The sequence below is a fragment of the Gadus macrocephalus genome, chromosome 2, assembly GCF_031168955.1.
Source record: "Gadus macrocephalus chromosome 2, ASM3116895v1".
NCBI classification, from domain to species: Eukaryota; Metazoa; Chordata; class Actinopteri; order Gadiformes; family Gadidae; genus Gadus; species Gadus macrocephalus.
Window position 1 is genome coordinate 3436869 of NC_082383.1, and position 27946 is coordinate 3464814.

The 27946-nt window shown below is 44.6% G+C and overlaps 1 protein-coding gene across 2 annotated transcripts; it reads right to left on the reverse strand.

Moving 5' to 3' along the window:
* scn4ab (sodium channel, voltage-gated, type IV, alpha, b) lies at positions 1-27848 on the reverse strand. 2 transcript variants are annotated; one of them, XM_060076361.1, is made up of 32 exons: positions 27673-27848; positions 27002-27167; positions 20521-20717; positions 20171-20308; positions 19963-20078; positions 19625-19717; positions 19076-19204; positions 18812-18903; positions 17177-17413; positions 16995-17058; positions 15717-15858; positions 14998-15198; positions 14112-14178; positions 13429-13667; positions 13052-13123; positions 12445-12546; positions 11807-12163; positions 11036-11228; positions 10425-10684; positions 9851-9962; positions 8213-8367; positions 7545-7718; positions 6699-6821; positions 6022-6303; positions 5283-5336; positions 4549-4686; positions 4193-4297; positions 2903-3173; positions 2079-2703; positions 1512-1656; positions 1049-1126; positions 1-366 (listed from the first exon to the last, which is right to left on the reverse strand). In XM_060076361.1, exons 3-32 carry the CDS (start codon positions 20650-20652, stop codon positions 19-21), a joined length of 5244 nt encoding a protein of 1747 aa, XP_059932344.1. In that variant the 5' UTR covers positions 20653-20717; positions 27002-27167; positions 27673-27848; the 3' UTR covers positions 1-18. The 2 variants fall into 2 exon arrangements, with proteins under 2 accessions (XP_059932344.1, XP_059932333.1); XM_060076350.1 differs by having other exon boundaries at positions 14112-14181.
* Positions 27849-27946: the final 98 nt, after the last annotated feature.

Consider the following 27946-nt stretch of genomic DNA (forward strand, 5'->3'; position numbering starts at 1 on the left):
AGTGCAGTGTGTGTACTGTCAGACTACGGACTCAGAGTCTGGAGGTCGGCACTGGAGCACCACCTCGTGATGGAGTTCTACGGCCGCCGGGACAAGACATTCCTCGGTGGCGTCTGTCGGGGGCGTGTCCGGCGGACCGTCCTTCCGCCCGTCTCCATACAGCTCTCCTATTCGCTGGAAGATGAGGCCCTGGGACTCGGGCGCGGGCTGGGGGCCGGCGTGCCCCTCGCGCTGCCCCCGGTAGGTGTAGGAGGCGTGGTGCACCGTCCGGCGCCACAGGTGCTTCCGGAAGGCTCTCTGGATGACCAGCGCCGCCACCTCTTCCTGCTTCCTCTTCAGCGTGCTGCTGATTGGCTCGTAGGACACCTGCATCCACCAATCATCCATCAGGAGTATATATATATTAGTGCTGTCAGTTAAACGCATTATTAACGGCGTTAACGCAAACCAATTTTAACAGCGTTAATCTTTTTATCGTGCGATTAACGCAATTATTATTATTTATTATTATTATTTTTGGCTCAAAACAAAGAAGCAGTAGCCTGACTGCTATGTTCAAGTCAGTATGTTTGTATGTTCATCGTTTAATTGCACTATAGGCTTTTTTTTTTTATCGTCCTGTTTTGATCAGTATATGCCAATGTTGTTATCAATAAAAAAACATTTGCACAAGGCAAGCCGATGCACTTCGCCATGTTGATAAGAGGATTAAAATGAGAACAATTAATGGGACAAAGGAATCAAGGGATATTTAGAGTAGAAAAAAGATTTGCGATTAATCGCGAGGCAGCTATGACATTAATGCGATTAATCGCGATTAAATATTTGAATCGCTTGACAGCACTAATATATATGTATATAGATATGTATATATTATGAGTATTATGATATCAGCACATCATTAACCATCATATCAACAACCATCATCATGTGTACGATCACACTGATCTATATATACAGTATTTATGTATACACACATCAAGCTCAAACTAGAGTTGGGGACTAGTTAATGATTAGCGGATTAACAGCAGATTGGTCAACTCAGCACCTTGGACGGGTTGTTGGCCATGAACTTCTCCTCCATGCTCGCTTTGAGGGCGTCCATTCCTTCCGAATCGCCCAGAACCTAAGAGAGAGGAAAACCACAGAACACCGTTTATAAGGATGGATACGGCGAAAACGCAGAGAAAATACGCTTTGACTTATTATCCAGATCGATAACAACAAACGGTTAGGGTTAGGGTTGTCCACTATATCGGGGACCTAGGGATTAGGGAGTGGGGTAAGGGTAGGGTTAGAGTTAGGCCCAAACCCATTTCTACCCCTTACCCCTTCAAAACAAGGGGGAGGGGTAAGGGGTAGAAATGGGATTGGGCCTTAGAGTTAGGGTTAGGGAGTGTGGTTAGGGTAGGGTTAGGGTTAGGGAGTGAGGTTAGGGTAGGGTTAGGGTTAGGGAGTGAGGTTAGGGTAGGGTTAGAGTTAGGGTCACTGAGGTAAGGGTAGTAGAATACCAGGGCAGTGAGGGCCAGCAGAATGTCCAGACAGTGGATCTTGTCCCCGGGCACCAGGGGCAGGTCCATGTTGATCAGCTTCATGGCGTTGGGTTTGGGGATCCTCAGGGGATCCTTCAGCGTGTCACAGAAATCCGACAACGCGCTGATCAGTGTGGAGAGTACAGCACACCACACGCCGGGTTAGGGGCATACACACACTAACCGGCCCGAGCTAGTGTCTGGGGCTAAAGGAGGAACACCGACGTCACATTTACATTTAGGGCATTTATCAAAAGGGACTAAGGCCCAATCCCATTTCTACCCCTTACCCCTCCCCCTTGTTTTTAAGGGGTAAGGGGAAGTGGTAAGGGGAAGGCTTACCCCTTTCCCTTACCCCTTCAAAACAAGGGGGAGGGGTAAGGGGTAGAAATGTGATTGGGCCTTACAATAAGTACATTTGTCAGAAGAAAGAGAAACAACAATATATCACTGTAGGTACAGTGAGGATGTTCATAGAACCAAGTGCTAGGCACTAACTATCACCAGGTTAGCCCGCCTCCTGCCTCTGAGCAGAGGGTGACCCACCTGTACTGTATGAACTGGGAGGCGTCGGGGTCAAACTTCTCCCAGGTCTCGTAGAACATCTCAAAGTCGTCCTCGCACAGGGGGTCGGCGCTCTCCTCGGTCGCCACGTTGAAGTTCTCCAGGATGATGGCGATGTACATGTTCACCACCACCAGGAAGGACATGATGATGTAGCTGCAGAAGAACACGATGCCCACCAGGGGGTTGCCACAGTTGCCCCTGACCTCCGACCCGGGGTTCTCGACGTCGGGGTCACAGTCGGGGGGGCCGGAGTTCAGGATGGGGAAGAGCAGTCCGTCCCAGCCGGCCGACGTGGTGATCATGAACATGCAGATGATGCTGTTCCCAAAGGTCTCAAAGTTGAACATGTCGTCGACCATGGCCTCTTTTTTCACGTAGGCAAAGTTTGACATGCCGAAGATGGAAAATATGAACATTATGAGGAAGAGGAGGAGCCCGATGTTGAACAGGGCAGGAAGTGACATCATCAGAGCGAACAGGAGCGTGCGGATGCCCTTGGCGCCGCGGATGAGACGGAGGACGCGGCCGATGCGGGCTAAGCGAATCACACGGAAGAGCGTCGGCGAGACAAAGTACTTCTCTATGAGGTCGACGAGGAGGATGCCTGGAGGAGAGGAGAGGAAAGCCATCACTGCTATAAAACGAGAGCGCAAAGGAATGATATGGTTTAAATATCACCGCCGTGGGCAGAGTAGGTAGCAGATGGGTTTGAAGAGGTAACCCTGTGTTTTATTGCATTTTAAAATACTGGAAGATATTAATGTTTATTAACACCACAACGTGAAATATTATTGATAACCAACCTAAGATGGAGAGAATTACAACCACAAAGTCAAAGACGTTCCATCCAACGGCAAAGAAATGCTGCCTGAGAGCGAAGAGCTTCAGACAACATTCCGTGGAGAAGACCACGATGAAGACCAGATTGACCAAATACAGAATCTCTTCCTTCTCAGGACTCTGTTCGTCTGTTTCCACCATCATGGTCACCATGTTGAGACAGATCAACACCATGATGAAGATGTCAAAAAACTGCTTTGTGACCAAGTCGAAAACCAACCCTTGGCACATATTCTGAAACATAAACATTAAGAGACAAGATCTTGCGTGAATAACGGACGATGAAATGCATGCTGATGTAATGGTAGTGTGTGTTGAAAAGTGGGTCGTGTGAATATATTGGTACTGTTTTATGTTAAAACAAAAGTTGTAATTTATCAATACAACAATGTTAGTATAGGGTAGCTAGTAAGTTGGCCATATATCAAAGTTAGTAGGAGGTAGTGAGTAACTTAACCATAAAGGTAAGTTATAGGGGGTAGTGAGTAACTTAACCATAAAGGTACGTTAGTAGGAGGTAGTGAGTAACTTAACCATAAGGGTAGGTTAGTAGGAGGTAGTGAGTAACTTAACCATAAAGGTAAGTTAGTAGGAGGTAGTGAGTAACTTAACCATAAAGGTAAGTTAGTAGGAGGTAGTGAGTAACTTAACCATAAAGGTAAGTTAGTAGGAGGTAGTGAGTAACTTAACCATAAAGGTAAGTTAGTAGGAGGTAGTGAGTAACTTAACCATAAGGGTAAGTTAGTAGGAGGTAGTGAGTAACTTAACCATAAGGGTAAGTTAGTAGGAGGTAGTGAGTAACTTAACCATAAGGGTAAGTTAGTAGGAGGTAGTGAGTAACTTAACCATAAAGGTAAGTTAGTAGGAGGTAGTGAGTAACTTAACCATAAAGGTAAGTTAGTAGGAGGTAGTGAGTAACTTAACCATAAGGGTAAGTTAGTAGGAGGTAGTGAGTAACTTAACCATAAGGGTAAGTTAGTAGGAGGTAGTGAGTAACTTAACCATAAGGGTAAGTTAGTAGGAGGTAGTGAGTAACTTAACCATAAAGGTAAGTTAGTAGGAGGTAGTGAGTAACTTAACCATAAAGGTAAGTTAGTAGGAGGTAGTGAGTAACTTAACCATAAAGGTAAGTTAGTAGGAGGTAGTGAGTAACTTAACCATAAGGGTAAGTTAGTAGGAGGTAGTGAGTAACTTAACCATAAGGGTAAGTTAGTAGGAGGTAGCTAGCTGATGCTACAGGCTGCATGTCCTACCGCTGGCCGGGGAATGGGTTTCTGAGGTTTCTTGGAGCCTAGTTTCTTCATTGCGTTGTAGTATTTCTTCTGCTCCTCTGTCATAAAGATGTCTTTCCCTCCCAGGTAAAGAAACAAAAGAACCAACCATTCAATGACCATCACACATTACGACCATCACCAAACCCTCCTTGCACTCATCACCAAAACCTTCTAACACTAATCACCAAACCCTCTCACCCCTTATCACCAAACCCTCTCACCCCTTATCACCAAACCCTCTCACCCCTTATCACCAAACCCTCTCACCCCTTATCACCTAACCCTTAAAGGCAGATTTGACATCATTCCTATCGGTGTATAGATGTGATACTTATCTTGGACTTCTGCTGGTTGAAGTTATCAATAATAACACCAATGAAAAGGTTGAGGGTGAAGAAGGAGCCGAAGATGATGAAGATGACGAAGTAGATATACATGTAGAGGTTGGCTTCATATGCTGGCTGCTGCTCAACCTGTTCAAAGAACCAATGACCCAACTCAATTCATGCAAGTACCTATAAACATATATTCATATACATGCACTAACTGTACACACACAAACACACATACATACATATACTGTGTATGCATAACGACGTATCGTAGCCAAAATAGCCTCCCTCCCCCTTCTTGCCACCATTGTACACTGTATTGTGTTGTGTTGTATTGTATTGTATTATAGTACTTAACTTTGTAGCAACTGCAGTAGCTGCTATCATGGCTGTAACACGGGGAATTGGTTAGCCTAGCGAATGTTGTACTTGCACTTGGTTCTATGAACATCCTTTCTGTACCGACAGCGATATATTGATGCACTTCTTATGACAAATGTACTTATTGTGAGTCGCTTTGGATAAAAGCGTCTGCTAAATGCCCTAAATGTAAATGTAAATATTGGAGAGGCCACTTCTGGCCGTTCCTAAACACTGGCCTGGGAACGATCCCCCCGTCAGAGCTGGTCCATCTGGCCCGGGGAGGGGGAGTCTGGCCCCCCCTGCTAGAGCTGCTGCCCCAGGGTGAGGTTATTATACTGTGTGTACAGATATCCGTCTGATGTAGAGCCACAGACCTCTCTGGAGTCCACCGCTCCGTACATGATGTCCATCCAGCCCTTAAAGGTCGCCTGGGGGGGGGGGGGGGGGGGGGGGGGGGGGCAAACACAATGATGAGGAGTGTGTGTCAGGGTTAGGGGGAGGAGTGTGTGTGTGTTAGGGTTAGGAGTGTGTGTCAGGGTTAGGGTTAGATGTGAGTGTGTTAGGTGTGTGTGTGTGTGTTAGGGGTAGGTGTGTGTGTGTGTGTGTGTGTGTGTGTGTGTTAGGGGTAGGTGTGTGTGTGTGTGTTAGGGTCAGGTTGTGTGTGTGTGTGTGTGTGTTAGGGTTAGGTTGTGTGTGTGTGTGTGTTAGGGTTAGGTGTGTGTGTGTTAGGGTTAGGTTGTGTGTGTGTGTGTGTTAGGGTCAGGTTGTGTGTGTGTGTGTGTTAGGGTTAGATGTGTGAGTGTGTTAGGGTTAGGTGTGTGTGTGTGTGTTAGGGTCAGGTTGTGTGTGAGTGTGTTAGGGTTAGATGTGTGAGTGTGTTAGGGTTAGGTGTTAGGTGTGTGTGTGTGTGTGTGTGTCAGGTTGTGTGTGAGTGTGTTAGGGTTAGGTGTTAGGTGTTAAGTGTGTGTCAGGGTCAGGTTGTGTGTGAGCGTGTTAGGGTTAGGTGTTAGGTGTGTGTGTGTGTGTGTGTCAGGTTGTGTGTGAGTGTGTTAGGGTTAGGTGTTAGGTGTTAAGTGTGTGTCAGGGTCAGGTTGTGTGTGAGTGTGTACTCACCACCTGCAGCAGCGACAGGTAGCCCATGCCCACGTTGTCGTAGGTGACCTTCAGGTTCCTCCAGTGGATGCTGGGGTCGTTCTCGGCCAGGGCCAGGCACTCGCTGCGGTTGTTGACCTCCTCTGGCAGCATCATGCTCTCCGACGTCGAGTTGAAGCAGTAGTAGAACTTCCCGGCGAACAGGTTGACGCCCATGATGCTGAAGATCAGCCAGAAGATCAGACACACCAGCAGCACGTTGAAGATGGACGGGATGGCCCCCACCAGGGCGTTCACCACCACCTGGCAGAGAGACGGGCGCTCAGACACACGGGTCACACAGAGACACACCGTCTCACCCTCATGCTCATAGTGTCAGAGAGACAGGCGCTCAGACACACGGGTCACACAGAGACACACCGTCTCACCCTCATGCTCATAGTGTCAGAGAGACAGGCGCTCAGACACACGGGTCACACAGAGACACACCGTCTCACCCTCATGCTCATAGTGTCAGAGAGACAGGCGCTCAGACACACGGGTCACACAGAGACACACCGTCTCACCCTCATGCTTATTAGTGACAGAAAGACAGGTGCTCAGACACACAGGTCACACAGAGACAGACTGCCTGTCTCACCCTCATGCTTATAGTAACAGAGAGACAGGTTAACACAGAGACAGACTGCCTGTCTTACCCTCATGCCCTCAAAGCGCGACAGGGCCCTCAGCGGTCTCAGGGCCCTCAACGTCCTCAGAGACTTGATGGCTCCCAGTTCAGAATAACCCAGGAGGTTAGCGGTCAGGGACACCAGAGAGACCTGGAATACACAGCATTACTGCAGTACTACACACTCAGAACCGCCCAAACACAGTATTACTGCAGTACTACACGCTCAGAACCACCCAAACACAGCATTACTGCAGTACTACACACTCAGAACAGCCCAAACACAGTATTACTGCAATACTACACACTCAGAACAACCCAAACACAGTATTACTGCAGTACTACACACTCAGAACAGCCCAAACACAGTATTACTGCAATACTACACACTCAGAACAACCCAAACACAGTATTACTGCAGTACTACATACTCAGAACCACCCAAACACAGCATTACTGCAGTACTTTTGAGACTTTTGATGACTATATGCTCTGTAAGGTGACCTTGGGTGTCTTGAAAGGCGCCTCTAAATTAAATGTATTATTATTATTATTTACTACACACTCAGAACTACCCAACACAGTATTACCGCAGTTTTAGTTATCCTGAATAATCCAAACGTATTACCATCATATTCAGAACTACTATGTCAAATATCCTAATAATGTAATGAAGTATACACAGTATTATAAGTGTAGCACTGCTGTATTTTATACAAGTACTGGAGTAAAGAACAAATGAAGAAAGCAAGGGGCCGTACTCATCCTACGACGGGCTCAGTACTGCGGCCGTGTGTAGTATAAGTACAGCACTACACAAAGTGAACCCGTTGTAAACCAGCAGTGGAGCGAACACCGGGTCTGTCAGACTCACGTCCACGATGAGGAAGTCGAGCCAGCACCAGGCGTTGGTGAAGTACGTCTGGAAGCCGTACGCCACCCACTTCAGCAGCATCTCCACGATGAACACGTAGGTGAACACCTGGTCCGCGTACTCCAGCAGCGTCTTTATGACGCGCCGCTGCTCCAGGTAGATGTCCTCAAAGGCCTGGAGACCGACAGGGTGTCGGTCAGTCATTAGATACACAGACCGGATCGATATATAGGAGTGTAAAGTCCAACGAAAGGCCTCCTGTGGTCATGTTAGAAGCTCCATTGCGGTTCACGGTCAGCCATGTTAGAAGTTCAACCAAATGCCACGGGAAGGGGCTCAGCTGTAAGAGACATCAGATGTGTTAGTGGCCACACAACAAACACCACATACACACACTCTGATTGAATTAAAGCACTAGCCATTACAGTACCCGCTCCAACATGTAATCTAGGGCAAGGGGTAGTAGGGGCGATTTTACCAAATTAGGTTAGGGTTAGTTAGGGTTGACTTTCCTTAAGCTGAGGATAACATAGTAACGTTGACTTTACCAACACTTCACTAGCTGAGGGTGAGTACGGGTTAGTGAGGGTTAGGGTTGACTTTACCAACACATCACTAGCTGAGGTTGAGTACGGGTTAGTGATGGTTGATCGTAGGGCAGCCTTTACCAAAGCACCACTACTGAGCAGGATCATGAAGATGATGAAGGTCTCAAAGTAGTTGTGTTCCACGATGATGAAGCAGGTCCGTCTGATGGTGAACCAGGTCTTCCCCCAGCCCTGGGAGGTGTCCACGTCCAGGCAGGGGTAACGGCCGTAACAATCTGAAACGTCCATGGCCAGAATGAACCTGGGAGATGAAGAGGATCCAGACAGGACCCACTGCACACCACATGACCCCAGACCCCCACCACAACCCTAAACCGCTACCCTGGGTCGCCCCGCCCGTCCTGCCGGCGGTTTGAGTCCGCCCTGCAGAAGGGTCTGGAGAAGGACAATACATTTCTTTCTGCTTCCGATACGTTTTTTGCGGGAGCCAATCACCAAGCTGGCTTTTCCTCTTGGAGCGTGTTTGGCTGGTTTAACACAACGACGACAGGGAAGCGACGGCAAGCAGCCAATCGCGTACAGAGTCAGTTGAACAACGCCTCTGGTGCTGAAGAAAATGACAGCAGCTTCCCCAGACCAAGCTCAATCCACGATTGAGCTTGGTCTGGCAATAGCCAGATTACTAAACCACTATATCGTCTTAACAAGTTAAGAATGACAAAGACTACCAGACAGTTCAACTAACCGTAGAAAAAGACATAGTTTAGCTTAGCCATAGTATAGGACATATGTTCACAGGTTAGCCTTATGCTACTACATGACATAGTTTATCTTAGCCATAGTATAGGACATAGGTTCACAGGTTAGCCTTATGCTACTACAGGACATAGGTTAGTTTAGTGATAGTATAGGACATAGGTTCACAGGTTAGCCTTATGCTACTACAGGACATAGGTTAGCTTAGTGATAGTATAGGACATAGGTTCACAGGTTAGCCTTATGCTACTACAGGACATAGGTTAGCTTAGTGATAGTATAGGACATAGGTTCACAGGTTAGCCTTATGCTACTACAGGACATAGGTTAGCTTAGTGATAGCATAGGACATAGGTTCACAGGTTAGCCTTATGCTACTACAGGACATAGGTTAGCTTAGTGATAGTATAGGACATAGGTTCACAGGTTAGCCTTATGCTACTACAGGACATAGGTTAGCTTAGTGATAGTATAGGACATAGGTTCACAGGTTAGCCTTATGCTACTACAGGACATAGGTTAGCTTAGTGATAGTATAGGACATAGGTTCACAGGTTAGCCTTATGCTACTACAGGACATAGGTTAGCTTAGTGATAGCATAGGACATAGGTTCACAGGTTAGCCTTATGCTACTACAGGACATAGGTTAGCTTAGTGATAGTATAGGACATAGGTTCACAGGTTAGCCTTATGCTACTACAGGACATAGGTTAGCTTAGTGATAGTATAGGACATAGGTTCACAGGTTAGCCTTATGCTACTACAGGACATAGGTTAGCTTAGTGATAGCATAGGACATAGGTTCACAGGTTAGCCTTATGCTACTACAGGACATAGGTTAGCTTAGTGATAGTATAGGACATAGGTTAGCCTGACAGTAGTGCAGTACAGGACATAGCTTAACGCTAGTACAGCAGAGGTCACTGTGTGTTTGTGTGTGTGCGTGCGTGTGTGCGTGCGTGCGTGGGTGTGGGTGTGTGGGTGTGTGTGTTTGTTCGTACTGGCACTATAGCAGTCTTCAGGCGTGTTAGCATCATGTTCTTCCTCCTCCTCGTTCTCATCAGCCTCTGGATGTCTCTCCACTGTACTGCAAACTGATGAGTGATCTTCACCCTGAAGAAAACACATATTATACAAATATAGAATACAGACATAATGTACCTGTATCTATAGATATAAATATATATACACACACACACACAGATCCTAGTACTACTTCATATAATAGTACTTCAGAAAGATAATTTTACGACAGTATTAGTACGGTAATACATTACTTCTACATCCTGCTGTGGGATTAATAGAGGATTATTTTACTACTACGTTAAACAGGATTATTAGGTTATACCTTCTTTATGACTATCATAGTAGCATATCATGATATGATGGTACTTAAGTTATACTAGTGCTCCTAAGGAATAGTTTTACTACACTAATCCTACTACATTACCATCGTAACGTACTGTCTAACTTCAACACGATAATTCTGACTACACTACCACTACTACTACTAACACAACTTCTTTAGTAACTACTACTACAGAACCATCCTGCTACACGGTGGTAGTATCTCACCTCAGAAAGATCCTCCTCCTCTTCCTCTTCCTCCTCCTCCTCCTCTTCTTCTTCAGGCTCACAGTCAGACTCTGCGGTGGCCATGGGAACCCTCAGTGTGATGATGTTGCCATAGTTACTGTTGCTATAGATACTGCTCAGGCCGTCCGGTCTGGTCCAGGGCGCCTCAGGGTTCGAGGGCTCCGGCGGAGACCGGGGTGGCTCTGGGTCCACGCCCATCAACGACAGATACTCCTTCGTCTCCTCCTCTTCGTTCTCAGCTAAACAAAAGTAGAAAAGAAAATCAACACTAATTCGTTTTTTTTCAGCAAATAGGTCGGCAGTAACTTCCATTTTAGGAAGACATACAGTATATAAATATACATTAATCGATTGTAAATATTTATCTACCTGATTGAACTGGCACGAATGAATCGATTGGGTTAAGTTTGACCCCCAAATAAAGGTTACTATGGAAACGGCTACTAATCATACAAGTGCATTATAAGTATGTGGACATAGCCCTAAACCATTACATATCAGTTGTAGCTAGCTACACTGGGGCTAACATTAACCCATAAGTGCCACTACTCACACCAGGGCTGTATACATATGTGGACGGTTGATCCTACCAGTCTGTGCTGGTTCGGTGTTCTTGGCCAACAGACTCCTTACGACTGTAAGGGCCTTCGTTTTGGTCCAGGCGATGCCGTTGGTGATTCTGTTGACAGCGATCTGAAGGTTGTTCTCGCCGTCTTCCTCGATTGCAGCTAGATTGTCTCCACTAAATGAGCTCAGTAGCAAGGCCAGAAAGAGATTTAATACCTGCCACACAAAGACAGCATTGTCAGCATATCTGACACTGTGCACGTCACAAACCTCCTGTCTCAGGCATGGGAAAGGGTCGACGGGCTCGCTGACAGACGCTATAGATATTTGAAGATCCATTGGAGCAAACCATTTTGTTAAAAGGGCTAATAGACATTCTGTGTATTCACCCTGACTGCCTAAGCCACGGGCAAACAAAGCTGGGAGTGGGTAGGAGAGGGATTATGTTCACCAAGTTGGGGTGCAGACATTTTCAGAGCTAGAAAAAGCCAAACAATGTTGGGAAGTACAGGTTCAAGGTATGGATGATTTTCGCTTCTAGGAAGAGTCAGGGTTAGGGTCAGGGTCACGGTTAGGGTCAGGGTTAGGGTTAGGTGTAGGGTCAGGGTCAGGGTTAGGTTTAGGGTCAGGGTTAGGATCAGGGTCAGGGTTAGGTTTAGGGTCAGGATTAGGGTCATGGTGTTTCTAAATCTGCTACTCAGATAAGGGAGGCCGGTTTGGTACTGGAAAGTATTTAAGGATCCACATCTAAACCTCAGCATGAGACAGGGTTAACCCAGAACGGATCCACTTACCACCAGGTTCCCGATCACCATGACCATCATGAAGATGGTCAGACACATGGGGATGCCCGCCACCTCCATGCAGTCCCACATGGTCTCGATCCACTCCCCACACAGCACCCTGAAGATGATGAGGAACGCGTGGAAGAAGTCCGTCATGTGCCAGCGCGGGAGCTCGCAGTCCGTCGAGATCTTGCACACGCACTCCCGGTACGACTTCCCAAAGAGCTGCATGCCCACCACGGCGAAGATGAAGACGATGATGGCCAGCACCAGGGTCAGGTTCCCCAGCGCGCCCACAGAGTTGCCGATGATCTTGATCAGCATGTTGAGGGTGGGCCAGGACTTGGCCAGCTTGAACACACGCATCTGAACACCAGATGAGCCACGAGGTCAGTCCCAGGGCGACAAACTGAGGCTGAGATGGTCGGTCAGAAATAGACGTGGAAAAAACTGATTCCAACCAAGCAAGGTTGGAAAGCTTAATATTGCTTATTTTTAATTATATTAAGCAATATTTTGTTTGGTTTCAAATAAAATCCTGGAGTTGCAAAACCTCAGGTTACTGTTTGCGATACATTTAGCTCTGTTTGTACCTCACATTTAGTAGTAATTTACTCTGTAGACATATTACTGTATATCGTACTGACCAATCTGAAGGACCGTAGCACAGACAGACCCTGGACATCAGCCAATCCCAGCTCCACAAGACTCATGGTCACTATGATACTGTCAAATATGTTCCAGCCAACCTGTTAACACAAAGGGATGACATCATTGGTGAATCAATACAAACTAACCATCACTAACATGTAACCCTAACCTTTAACAGTTATTGTTGGGTTATGTTAAACTCATAAAGTAACGTAACCTAACCATCACTAATGTAAGCTAACATAAAGTAAACTAACTTTACCGAACATAAGGCCTACAGCTCTCTCTCTGTCTTTCCTTCTCCCTCTCTCTCTCTCTCTCTCTCTCTCTCTCTCTCTCTCTCTCTCTCTCTCTCTCTCTCTCTCTCTCTCTCTCTCTCTCTCTCTCTCTCTCTCTCTCTCTCTCTCTCTCTCTCTCTCTCTCTCTCTCTCTCTCTCTCTCTCTCTCTCTCTCTCTCTCTCTCTCTCTCTCTCTCTCTCTCTCTCTCTCTCTCTCTCTCTCTCTCTCTCTCTCTCTCCCCTTTTTGTGGGGATTGATGTCATAAGGCAGACATGTGATCAAGTGTCATAGAACAAGACAAAGGTCATCAGGGCAGGGATCGACCTGGAAGTAGTAGTAGGGATCCATGGCCAGCAGTTTGAGGACCATCTCAGCTGTGAAGATCCCAGTGAACACCTGAGAAAGACACCAAAGTACTTCAAGGCAGGATCTCTATGAAGATAAGACAACTGTATTTATGGATCAGGATTTGGTCAATAAAGTGCTTAAAATAACATAGATACTAGTTAGTAGTACTTATTTTAATTTATTTCTTGTTCTTTTTATTTTAATATTGTTTTAGTATGGTATTGTGTTTGAGTATTGTTCTTTTATTCGGTGCTGGTGTTTTTGTGGTGCTTTTGTTTAACTGTATTGTATCGTATGTATTGTGTGTTTGTTGTGTTACTTCTATTGTGTGCGTGCATGTCGTGCGTCCGCACCAGGTTGCCCACGCTCAGCATGTGCTCGAAGGCAGGGGTCATGGGGTAGTGCTCCATGGCCATGAACACCGTGTTGAGCACGATGCACACGGTGATGCCCAGGTCCACGAAGGGGTCCATGACGATGACGTACAGCCAGCCCTTCAGCCAGCGCCAGCAGCCGCAGCAGTCCCACTTCAGACACACGTCAGCGAACACGTACCAGCACGGGGGGCACGGCCGCTGGTCCTCCTCAAAGTCTGGGGGGGGAGAGGGGGGAGAGAGAGGGGGGGGAGGGGAGGGAGAGGGGAGGGGGAGAGAGAGAGGGGTGAGGGAGAGGGGGGGGAGAGAAAGAGAGAGGGGAGGGAGAGAGAGAGGAGGGGGGACAGAGAGGGGGGGAGAGAAAGAGGAGTGGGGGGGAGAGAAAGAGGAGTGGGGGGAGAGAGAGGGGGGGAAGGAGAGGGTGGGGAGAGGGGGGGGAAGAAGGGGGGAGAGAGGAGTGGGGGGGATAGAGCGAGAGCGAGAGAGAGAGAGATAGAGGGGGGGAGACACTTAAACATAACGGTAAGATTTACACATTGAAAATTGAGATCTATGGGAAAAAGTGTGTCTGTTTGTGTGTGTGTGTATTTGTGAGCTTGTGCGCACGCGCCCACGTGTGTGTGTGTGTGTGTGTGTCTGTGTGTGTGTGTGTGTGTGTGTACCGTTTGCCTCAGTGTGGTTTTGATCGAGTGCAGCCGAATCTTCTGGATGCGCTTTATTTGCAATGGTCTGCTGCACACACACACACACACACACACACACACACACACACACACACACACACACACACACACACACACACACACACACACACACACACACACACACACACACACACACACACACACACACACACACACAATAAACGTAGATAGTTGTAGTAATAAAACATTTAATAAAAATATATTTTCTAACTCTAGAAGTAGTAATAGTAGTAGTCAGTAGTAGTTAGCAGTAGTAATAGTAGTTGATAGTAGATAGCAGTAGTATTCAGTAGTAATTAGCAGTAGTAGTTGATAGTAGTTAGTTGTTAATAGTCAGTAGTAATAGTAGTCCGTAGTAGTTAGTAGTAGTTAGCAGTAGTATTCAGTAGTAATTAGCAGTAGTAGTTGATAGTAGTTAGTTGTTAATAGTCAGTAGTAGTTAGTAGTCAGTGGTAGTAAAAGTGGTCCGTAGTAATTAGCAGTAGTAGTTGATAGTAGTTAGTTGTTAATAGTCAGTAGTAGTTAGTAGTCAGTGGTAGTAAAAGTGGTCCGTAGTAATTAGCAGTAGTAGTTGATAGTAGTTAATTGTTAATAGTCAGTAGTAGTTAGCAGCAGTAGTTAATAGCAGTTAGTTGTTAATAGTCAGTAGTAGTCAGTAGTAGTAATAGTGGTCAGTAGTAGTTAGCAGTAGTAGTTGATAGTAGTTAGTTGTTAGTAGTCAGTAGTAGTAAGTGGTCAGTAGTAGTTAGCAGCAGTAGTTGATAGCAGTTAGTTGTTAATAGTCAGTAGTAGTTAGCAGTAGTCGTCGGTAGGTCAGCCAGTGCTGCTAGCAGCCTCCTCCCACCTCCTCCTGCCTCTGCTTCAGGGCCTCCATGACGCCGGCGTACTCCTCCTCCTTCTGCTTGGCCTCGGCGAGGCTGGCCTCGTTCTGCTCGGCGTACGCCATGGCCACCACCGCCAGGATGAGGTTGATGAGGTAGAAGGAGCCCAGGAAGATCACCACCACGAAGAACATCATGTAGGTCTTCCCCGCAGCCCTGAGGGTCTACAGCCAGAGACAGGGTTAACCCTAACCCTAACCTTAACCCAAACCATAACCCTAACCATAACCCTAACCCAAACCCAAACCATAACCCTAACCACCACGAAGAACATCATGTAGGTCTTCCCTGCTGCCCTGAGGGTCTACAGCCAGAGACAGGGTTAACCCTAACCCTAACCTTAACCATAACCCAAACCTAACCATAACCCTAACCATAACCCTAACCATAACCAAAACCCTAACCATATCCCTAACCATAACCCACAGACACAACGACATACGGGACTGAAGCATTTAAATATAAATAAATAAAGGAAAACCACCTATGTTTGAGGTCTGCTCTGAGGTTGAACAAATAGAATAGAAGTATTTGACTCATCAACAAACCGTTCATGTATATAACAGATGATACCTTTTACATAAATAGTTTTGCCTTCAGACGGCTCAGCTAAAGTTATAATGTCTGTGTCTGTGGAGAGAGGCTTAAGGTTAGGGTTAAGGTTCCTGTCGGCTCTACGGACCAGCTGAAAGAGGTTCTCCCAGAAGTCTTGGGTCATAAGTCTGAAGAGGGCGAGGAAGGCCCAGCCGAACGTGTCATAGCTGGTGTAGCCGTGGTTTGGGTTCTCTCCCGCCTTCATGCAGTTGAAGCCCTCCGGACACTGGCTGTAGAGACACCACATGGTTACCGACCCTAACCCGACTTACCAACCCTAACCCTAACCCTACTAAACAACCCTAAGCCTAACCCTAACCCTCCGGACACTGGCTACAGAGACAACGCATGGTTGCTAACCCTAACCCTATACTGTAGCACTAAAGTGGTCATACTAACCCTAACCCTATACTGTAGCACTAAAGTGGTATTAATAACCCTAACCCTATACTGTCGCACTAAAGTGGTCATACTAACCCTAACCCTATACTGTAGCACTAAAGTGGTATTACTAACCCTAACCCTATACTGTCGCACTAAAGTGGTCATACTAACCCTAACCCTATACTGTAGCACTAAAGTGGTATTACTAACCCTAACCCTATACTGTAGCACTAAAGTGGTATTACTAACCCTAACCCTATACTGTCGCACTAAAGTGGTCATACTAACCCTAACCCTATACTGTAGCACTAAAGTGGTATTACTAACCCTAACCCTATACTGTCGCACTAAAGTGGTCATACTAACCCTAACCCTATACTGTAGCACTAAAGTGGTATTACTAACCCTAACCCTATACTGTAGCACTAAAGTGGTATTACTAACCCTAACCCTATACTGTCGCACTAAAGTGGTCATACTAACCCTAACCCTATACTGTAGCACTAAAGTGGTATTACTAACCCTAACCCTATACTGTAGCCCTAAAGTGGTATTGCTAACCCTAACCCTATATTGTAGCCCTAAAGTGGTATTGCTAACCCTAACCCTATATTGTAGCCCTAAAGTGGTATTGCTAACCCTAACCCTATATTGTAGCCCTAAAGTGGTATTGCTAACCCTAATCCTATACTGTAGCACTAAAGTGGTATTGCTAACCCTAACCCTATATTGTAGCCCTAAAGTGGTATTGCTAACCCTAACCCTATATTGTAGCCCTAAAGTGGTATTGCTAACCCTAATCCTATACTGTAGCACTAAAGTGGTATTGCTAACCCTAACCCTATACTGTAGCACTAAAGTGGTATTGCTAACCCTAACCCTATATTGTAGCCCTAAAGTGGTATTGCTAACCCTAACCCTATATTGTAGCCCTAAAGTGGTATTGCTAACCCTAACCCTATATTGTAGTATCAGGGCCTACCCTGCGTCGGAGCTGTTTCCACACAGAAGAGGGTCCATATCGTTGTTTCTGTAGTAGTAGTTCTCTGAAACAAGCACAGGGAGTGTTTTAGTTTAGTGGTAGTTTGCAGAAACCAAGGTCCAGTCTAACAAAGCCCTACACCTGCAGACCACGGTACAGTCCGACACGCCCGTCTTAATCACCAGGGTTGTTGATGTACTGGTGGAAGTCGAAGGTGGAGTTATCGGTGCCATTGAAGTTGTCGACGAGGCTGTCGTTGAGAAAGAGTGGAGGCCACACAACACATTTCTGACGAAGGTTTCCCATGAAGAGCTGGAGACCGATCAGAGCAAAGACACTCAGGCAGAAGACGGTCAGGATCATGACGTTAGCGAGCTTCTTCACCGACTGGATGAGGGCACCAACGATGGTCTTCAGGCCTGGGAGGAAGGAGCAGAGCGGGGTCAGTGGAACCCTCCAGACCTCTGCCCTAACGCTCTAGACTCAGTCTTACCTTATAGACTCAGTCTTAACGCTATAGACTCTGTCTTAACGCTCTAGACTCTGTCTTAACGCTCTAGACTCTGTCTTAACGCTATAGACTCTGTCTTAACGCTATAGACTCAGTCTTACCTTATAGACTCTGTCTTAACGCTATAGACTCAGTCTTACCTTATAGACTCTGACTTAACGCTATAGACTCAGTCTTACCTTATAGACTCAGTCTTACCTTATAGACTCTATTTATTATTCTATTTATTTATTTTTTCCACAATGTCTTGTTTTTTTTTTAAACGATTTATGATGACTATATGCTCTGTAAGGTGACCTTGGGTGTCTTGAAAGGCGCCTCTAAATTAAATGTATTATTATTATTATTAACGCTATAGACTCAGCCTTACCTTATAGACTCAGTTTTAACGCTCTAGACTCAATCTTACCTTATAGACTGTCTTACCTAATAGACTCAGTCTTACCTAATAGACTCAGTCTTAATGCTATAGACTCAATCTTACCTTATAGACTCTGCCCTAACGCTATAGACTCAGTCTTACCTAATGGACTCTGTCTTAACTCTATAGACTCTGTCTTAACTCTATACTCAGTCTTACCTAAAAGACTCAGTCTTAACGCTATAGACTCTGTCATAAGGCTATAGACTCAGCCTTACCTTATAGACTCAGTCTTACCTTATAGACTCAGTCTTAATGCTATAGACTCAGTCTTAATGCTATAGACTCAGTCTTAATGCTATAGACTCAGCCTTACCTTATAGACTCAGTCTTACCTTATAGACTCAGCCTTACCTTATAGACTCAGTCTTACCTTAGACTCAGTCTTACCTTATAGACTCAGCCTTACCTTATAGACTCAGTCTTACCTAATAGACTCAGTCTTACCTTATAGACTCAGTCTTACCTAATAGACTCAGTCTTAACGCTTTAGACTCTGTCTTACCTTATAGACTCAGCCTTACCTTATAGACTCTGTCTTAACGCTATAGACTCAGCCTTACCTTATAGACTCAGTCTTAACGCTCTAATAATAATAATAATAAATTTTATTTATACTGCACTTTATATTCAAGAATCTCAAAGTGCTTCAGAGAAAAAAATACCAAAAAACTATACTCTATGCTCTAGACTCAGTCTTACCTAATAGACTCAGTCTTACCTTATAGACTCAGTCTTAACGCTCTAGACTCAACCTACCTTATAGACTCTGTCTAACGCAATAGATAATGATAACAGACCTACCAGTGACAACATGTAGAGGTACTAGAGATAAGTCCTACCAGTAACAACATGTAGAGGTACTAGAGTGGACGACAGACCTACCAGGGATAACGGTGATGGTCTTAAGAGCTCTCAGGACTCTGAATGTCCTCAATGCTGACACATTTCCCAGGTCCACAAACTCGGTTAGGTAACTGTTAAAGTAAGAAAGACACAGACATAGTTGTTATAGATAGATAGGATCTCATGGTACGATTCAACATATAGCTAGATACAAACACATTTTCTTGCGTTTGTGTAGGTGATGATGTAGGAGGGATAATGTAAGGTGCTTTGTAGTGTTGGATGGTTTGGGTTGGAACCTACGCCATGCTGATGACCATGAAGTCCAGCCAGTTCCAGGGGTCTTTGAGGAAGGTGAACGGCCCGATGGAGAAGCCTCGGGCCACCACCTTCACCGTGGCCTCAAAGGTGTAGATGCCGGTGAAAACATATCTTCACAAAAACAGAGATGATGTAGAATTGTAGAATTGGTGGAGTGTTTATTTCAAAACATAGCAGGTCAGACTTTGATGAGCTTGGATGCATCAGGGTTAGTTTGTAAGGGTGTGTGCGTTGTTTAAAGGTCAGTTTGTCAGGTTGTGTGCGTTGTACTTTATTAGGGTCAGTTTGTCAGGTGTGTGCGTTGTACTTTATTAGGGTCAGTTTGTCAGGTGTGTGCGTTGTACTTTCTTAAGGAAAAAGAGAAGGAGATCACCATACAATCTTTCTTAAGTTAGGTAGTTCCGGTACATATGTGATGTATCTGACTTACCAATATATACATGACCGTCGATTATAGTGCATGTTAAGGCTCATTTACAAAAATCATAATAACTACTACAGTCTCTATGTTATGACCCCCAGCTCACTCACTCCACGGTCTTGCCCCAGACTGGGGGGTCGCTCAGGGTCATGAAGACACAGTTGGCGAGGATGGTCAGCATGATGAACAGGCTGAAGAGCGTGGTTCTGTTACGGAAATGATGGAAGATGGAATATGTCCAATCGCCTTCAGTGGATGATAACTATACATTACATACAAGGCAATACAACATATAACCAGCAGACAAATGGCCAGGAGACATACAGTAAGGTCATGGTAAGGTTAGGGTTAGGGTCTATATTTCGGCAGAAGGATAGGGTTAGGGGTCATATGCTGGTGGAAGGATAGGATTAGAGTTAGGGTCTATTTGCTGGTGGAAGGATATGAGTGGATCAGGATCTTGATGGCTGTGATCCGACAGACACTGAAGGGACTGAGCAGGTAGCAGGCAGGATCTGCGTTAAACCGTTGGATGGTGTTTCCTTTATTGATCACGATGAAGGTCTGCCGATAAATCAGATGATCAATACATTAGGATCAGAACAGATGTTTTATACAACGAGGCCTGATCTAATTAGAGGGGAGCAGACGGAGACCTTGGATGATTTGTAGTAGGGATCCAGCTCCTCCAATGGGGTGTTGATTAATCCGGGGGGCGGGTCTCCAAAGATGAATGGGAGGGTCTTACCAGCCTCAAGGTCACTGCTTGGTTTGGGGAGGTCATCCTCAGAAATCTGAGAGCCAATCACAAGGCAGGGATCTGAAGCTTGCTAGGAAGGGAGCTAATGTTTTGTAGAAGGTAAGGGTTATTCTCTCTTTTATTGGGTTAGCTGTTGGGAAGTCTATGGTTTATACCTCTATGTTTTATAGGGTTAGCTGTTGGCAGGTCTATGGTTCATACCTCTATGTTTTATAGGTTAGCTGTTGGCAGGTTTATGGTTCATACCTCTATGTTTTTCTCTTTCCTCCTCAGTTTTTCCCGCTCTTCCTTCTCAAAGCACAGCTGAAGTTCGTCCAGAGAAGCCGGGGTGAAGCGCCTGAAGATCTCTTTACCAGCAGGGGGGAGCAGGGACGCCATACTGACATCCTGCAGCACTGGGCACCGCCGCCGTCGCCTAGCAACCGCCTCCTAGCAACCGCCTCCTGCAGAGGGATGGATGTTAATCAGAAGATGGATACAGTTCAGTCAAAGGTCAACAGAAATGATGTTATTTAGGCTTATCCAGATGAGCGCTGAGCATCACAAAAGGATGTTCCGTCAAATCCATCTCTTTCTCTGGTGATTCAGACGATTTCAGCTCTCATCAGGCTGATTGATCGGGGGGGGTCTATATTCCTTCCTGGTCCTAGCCGAGCGGGACGGATTACAGACACATTACAGCCCCGTAGGGCTGCTATGGCACTGTACGACTTTGAGGAACTACAAGCTACCAGAAATTCAAGACTGAGTTCATTAGCTAAGTCGATATATTAATATACCGTACTTCACACTAAGTTTTGGTGTGAAGAGTCCACATCTCGTAGTGATACGGTATAAGGATTTATATGTACCGGTAGTTATTATAACACATCATATATTGATTTAAAGTTAGTATTATGCGTCATATATTTATGCAAAGTAAGTAAAAGTCATCATATATTTATATAAAATAAATATAACAGTTTGTTTATTTATATTAGGTAAATATAACAGTTCATTTATTTATATAAAAGTAACTATAACAGTTTGTATATTCATAAAGTTACTATAGCACATCATATATTTATATAAAGTCAGTATAAAACACCACATATTTATAAAGTTAGCATTACACATCATATATTGATTCAAAGTTAGTATAATGCATAATATATTTGTTTAAGTCACTGTAACACGTAACACATAGTTTAGGTGTCGTTAGTGTAGTTAGGGCAGGGTTGCACCCCAACCCCGCCCTTGCGTTGCCATGGAAGCAGCAGCTGTTATGTCGCTTTAGTGCTCGGTGTAAATTTACACACACTACGATGACTGAGCTCATTCCAACACAACACACACTCACACACTCCTCATATCCACTACATCCTATGTCTCACCTCCTATCCGCTTCATCTCTAAACCTATATCTTAACTCTTATCCACTACATCCTACCTCTCACCTCCTATCCCCTTCGTCTCTGAACCTATGTCTTAACTCCTATCCACTACATCCTACCTCTCACCTCCTATCCCCTTCATCTCTGAACCTGTATCCTAACTCCTACCCACTACATCCTACCTCTCACCTCCTATCCCCTTCATCTCTAAAACTGTATCCTAACTCCTATCCACTACATCCTACCTCTCACCTCCTATCCCCTTCATCTCTGAACCTGTATCCTAACTCCTACCCACTACATCCTACCTCTCACCTCCTATCCCCTTCATCTCTAAACCTATATCCTAACTCCTACCCACTACATCCTACCTCTCACCTCCTATCCCCTTCATCTCTAAACCTGTATCTTAACTCCTATCCACTACATCCTACCTCTCACCTCCTATCCCCTTCATCTCTGAACCTGTATCCTAACTCCTACCCACTACATCCTACCTCTCACCTCCTATCCCCTTCATCTCTAAACCTGTATCCTAACTCCTATCCACTACATCCTACCTCTCACCTCCTATCCCCTTCATCTCTGAACCTGTATCCTAACTCCTACCCACTACATCCTACCTCACCTCCTATCCTCTTCATCTCTGAACCTATATCCTAACTCCTATCCACTACATCCTACCTCTCACCTCCTATCCCCTTCATCTCTAAACCTGTATCCTAACTCCTATCCACTACATCCTACAACTGGTGAGCACGTATTTCCACCCTATATCCCATCATGCAGCCAAATCGAAAATAAATGGTACACTTGTTTCCTCGTGTTTACAAGACAGTGATTACGATATAGTGAATGAAGGGACAAGTGAGAAGAATCGAACACAGCCTATACCTACTCTAAACATGGCATTCTGAGTGACATCACATCCTCTCACAAAGTATTCCTAGATTCATCATTTAATCCAAAATGGATGTAAACAAGCAACCATACAGCTTCAGCTCTCATCCATTTTACATCATCAATCTATACTTTTTCACCTATGTCACCCATCATATATCATCAATCTCAACTATATCACCAATATACACTTTATCACTATCTAATCTCACTTATCTCAACTTCCTTAAACACTTTTTATATGATGTCCCCAATAACTCCTTTAACATCTATCTAGTTTCTCTCATATCACATAACCCCAGATTATGTTGCTAAATCTCAATTGCAAATCACTATCTCATAATTTTACATGACCTATCAATTTTATATATATATATATATATATATATATATATATATATCTCATCAATCTTATCTATTTCTGCTTCATCTTCCTTGTATCATATTAATCAACTATATCTATTCCATCTGCCTTACACAAACTAAATCATTTATTTTACATCAGCTATATAATTACTTTTATATTAAATATCTTGTATCAACTATATCTAGACTGCCATCCAATTTCATTGTATCCTGTGCAATGACAATCATATATCTTAATCAACTATTTTATATCAGCTATATCATGAATCTTATATTAACTATATCATCTTTTTTGTAAGCTATATCATGTATTACAAAAACCAAACAAATAAATCAGAGATGATATGTTGTATGTTATAAAAGTTATAGTAACGATAAATGTAGATAAAATATCTCAGTTTTTTACCATATTGTAACACTATGAATATTTAAGTAATTATTTATTTATTATAGATGAACACAATATTAAATAAAATATTAACATTTTATTCATGTTATTAAATATTAATAAAATATCCCTTCACTGTCTCCCTTGATACTATTTAAATGTCACTACCCCTCCCCCCCCGTATCGTCTTTCAGCTGAATGCTGGTTCCCACAAATATTAGGCTTCAGTCTCACGCTAAATACAGTAACACACACACACACACACACACACACACACACACACACACACACACACACACACACACACACACACACACACACACACACACACACACACACACACACACACACACACACACACACACACAAAGAAAATACCTCAAACAACCAATGGTAAATGGTAAATGTGCTGCATTTAGACAGCACCTTTCTAACCAGTGGACACTCAAAACGCTTTACAAAACGGTCTCACATTCACCCATTCATGCACACATTCACACACCAACGGCGGTGTCAGCCACACAAGGTGACAGCCGGCTCGTCGGGAGCCGTCAGGGTGAGGCGTCTCGCTCAGGGACACCTCGACACTCAGCAAGGAGGAGCCGGGGATCGAACCAGCAACCTTCCGGTTACCAGCCCTAGCGAGGCTAAGCTCTTATAGTCGACTACTTTGCTAATGGAGGTGTTTTGCCCGTCCATATCTACTCTACCCTTGTGTTGCTTTGTTGTTGTTGTGTTGTTGTGGTTGTGTTGTTGTGGTTGTTCTTAAGTTGCGCAGTGGGTATCTTGATCTTTTGAAATGGATACAGTTAAAGTGTAGTGTTAAAACATAACAAACATGTCATCAAACAACTCAAGGTTATTGGATTGTGACAACGTGTTAAGGTCAGTTAAATGTCAGTAAGTTAAAGTAGGTAGTAGTAGTAGGTTAAGTGAGTTAATAGTGCTGTAGGTAAGATTCAACGTCCATTCCTTCTCTGCTCCCTCCCTCCCTAAGTTTCTCCACAATGGAGAAGTTGTGCGTTTCACACCCCTGTGATCAGGAGGAAAGCTGGAGCGTGGAGCCTTTAACTTCACTCTACATCGTTTCATAGAGAAGCAGGCAACAAAATATATTCTCACATTTCAGATTTCTAACAAATAACACTAAAGTCAAAGGTACACTAGAGAGCACCAGTCCAATTAGATGAGAATACACTCTGTGGGCTCACTGAACCGTCTCTATGCAGCTGCGACTCACCCTGTAGGGATCCCAAAAGTCCCCAGAAGTACCTAAAGTTCCCTAAAGTCCCCTAAGTGTACTTTACATTGAGTGCTTGTTTGTTCAGAAAATCATGAAGTTGTTTAGCTAGGTGTTGAAAGGGTATGTGTCGAAAATAAACTTTTGCGTAGCTAGCAGGGTTACCCCGGTCATCTATTTTAATAGTCATGCGAACTCTCATTTTTATTAAAATAAGCTAAAAATAGACCAGGACCTGATATCCCGTTTCAGTGAGTTTTGTATTAATGCATATAGACTAAACCATGAGGTCAGACTGCCTTTGAATCCTGAATATTAAAGCTGTGTTGTGTTGACGCAAATCTCGGCCATCAGGTTTTGAGTTTTAAATGTTTCCATTTTTTGGTGGAAATGTAAATGTTCATTAGTCATAACATTAATATATCATACTTTCAAAACAAGGTCATCTGAATTTATTTATTTTTCGAATCACCTCTTAACATATGAATGGTGTTTTTGTTTTTGTCGTTGTTTATATCTACATGGGGAGGGGTCCTCTTACACAGGGGCAGCCATGTTGCACCGCCATGTTTCTACGGGAGCCCAGAGCGGACAAACAGCGCTAGAGACGACTCGCTTTAATTTATGCATCATAATCACTATCTTAGGTAAGCGCTGATCTCTAGTTTAACAGAATAAATAACTAAGTACATTTTATAGATCTGTCCAGGATCCGCATCACTCAGCTGATGTGGAAGAGGATGACATCATATGGAAGAACCAATGGGCTTCTCACAGGCCTTAGTAGCTCCTATGTCCGGGATAGGGGAGGGGAGGTTAGGGGGGTATTTATCTTCCTACTTCGTGGGGTAGGGGGGGTTTAGGGGGAGAGGGGTATTTAGCTGCATTCTACAACTTCACCACTAGAGGCCGAATAATACACACTGTACCTTTAAGTGTTAATAAGGCTAAGGTTAGTTCCATAGGTTATCATTTAAGTAGTGTTTAGTTTCATGTGTTCATTAATACAGGTTATCTGATTAGTTAAGGTTAGTTATGTGTTAATAAGTTAGGGTTAGTAAAAAGTTAAGGTTAGTTGAATGTGGTCATGAATGTCTTCCTGTGTCTTATCTGTTCCACCTCACTGCGTTCACACCTCAACACACACACACAGGGGGAGAGAGAGAGAGAGAGAGAGAGAGAGAGAGAGAGAGAGAGAGAGAGAGAGAGAGAGAGAGAGAGAGAGAGAGAGAGAGAGAGAGAGAGAGAGAGAGAGAGAGAGAGAGAGAGAGAGAGAGAGAGAGAGAAGAAAGAGTGTGATGCAGGAAAATAGACAGAGAGGGTTAGGGAGAGAAAGGCAGAGCCTGAGTGTGTGTGTGTCTCTGGTGTGTGTTCCCACAGTGTACATTTGTCTGTGTCGCTGTGTGTGTGTGTGTGTCTTTGTGTCATACACACTCTTCTCTGTGTGTCAGCCTCTTATAGAGTTGATAAGCGGCGCCACCTATGACAAACACACACAGACACCATAGACATAAACGCACACATACAGATACAAACACACACACATCCGACACACACCCACCATAGACACAAACAAACACACACACACACAGCATGAACACACACACACACACCATAACCCCTAGATAGATACAGATAAAGAATGTTGCTGAACTCTATGTGAAAATGTGGCTTGTCTAGGGTAAGATAGGTAGTGTGATAGAGTTTAGGGTTTGATAGGTAGTGATAGAGAGTTGGGTTAGCCAAGTAGTGACATAGGTGGGGGTGAGATACGTAGTGATTTGATACGTAGTGATATAGAGTTGGGTTAGATACGTGATATAGTTTAGGGTTTGATACGAAGTGATAGAGAGTTGGGTTAGATTCGTAGTGATATAGGTTAGGGTTTGATACGTAGTGATATAGAGTTGGGTTAGATACGTAGTGAAATAGGTTGGGGTGAGATACGTAGTGATTTGATACGTAGTGATATAGAGTTGGGTTAGATACGTAGTGATATAGGTTAGGGTTAGATGTGTAGTGATAGAGAGTTGGGTTAAATACGTAGTGACATAGGTTAGGGTTAGATACGTAGTGGTTTGATACGTAGTGATAGATGTTGTGTTAGATACGTAGTGACATAGGTTAGGGTTTGATACGTAGTGATAGAGGGTTGGGTTAGATACATAGCGATAGAGAGTTGGGTTGGATACGTAGTGATATAGGTTAGGGTTTGATACGTAGTGATAGAGGTTGGGTTAGATACGTAGTGATATAGAGTTGGGTTAGATACATAGGGGTTTGATACGTAGTGATATAGATTAGGGTTAGATACGTAGTGATATTGGTTAGGGTTAGATACGTCGTGATATAGGTTAGGGTTAGATACGTAGTGATGTAGGTTAGGGTTAGATACGTAGTGGTTTGATACGTAGTGATATAGGTGGGTTAGATACGTAGTGATATAGGGTTGAGGCGTACCTTCTGAGTGTACTCCAGGCACCGTGTCCACTGCTGTGTCTCCGCTGTATTCCAGTCAAAGTAATCCTCAGTGTCTATGTGTGTGTGTGTGTGTGTGTGTGTGTCTGTTTGTGCGTTTCTGTCTGTGTGCGTCTTCTACAGCTGTGAGCTTTGCCGCTCCTCGTGGCTGAAATAGGAGAGATCAGGTACTGTGATCACCCTTGGCTGAAAACCCAGAGACATACACACACACACACACACACACACACAGCTCCCAATTGCCTCTCTCTCTGGCTCTCACGTCAACATGCTTAGCTTGCAAACTGGGTATGTTGTTCACAGTAGTGCTACTTTAAAGCTAAGGTAGCAGTCCTGTGCTACCAGGCTAGGAAGTCATGCTTAGTACTGCTACATTAAAACTAAGGTAGCAGTACTATGCTAGCAGGCTAGGACATCATGCTCAGTACAGCTACATTAAAACTAGCCTGCTAGCACAGTACTGCTACATTAAAACTAATGTAGCCCTACTGTGCTAACAGGCTAGGACGTCATGCTCAATAATGCTACATTAAAACTAATGTACATTAAAACAAATGTAGCAGTACTGTGCTAACAGGCTAGGTTCACCATGAAAGGTTGCACTAAACATTGGCACCATGCTCAGAGTTCCAGTGCAGAACGCTTTGGCTCACCTGATGGCGGGTCGGACTGGACACTGGGACCCCTCTCTGCTTCCCAACGCTCAGCTGCTCCACGTGATTGACAGCCCTGTCAGCTGTGTGGGGCGCTGTCGGTCGACAGAGGGCGCCCCACTCCCTGTCCCACAACGCTCACCACCACGGTCACCCCCCCCCCCTGCTCCTCCCATCGTCAGGGGGGGCCACCCGTCACGCAACTCTCTGAAACAGACGGGATAGTGAACCAGACGGGGCAGGGGCCCAGAGACGACCGCCCGCCTAGTGCGTC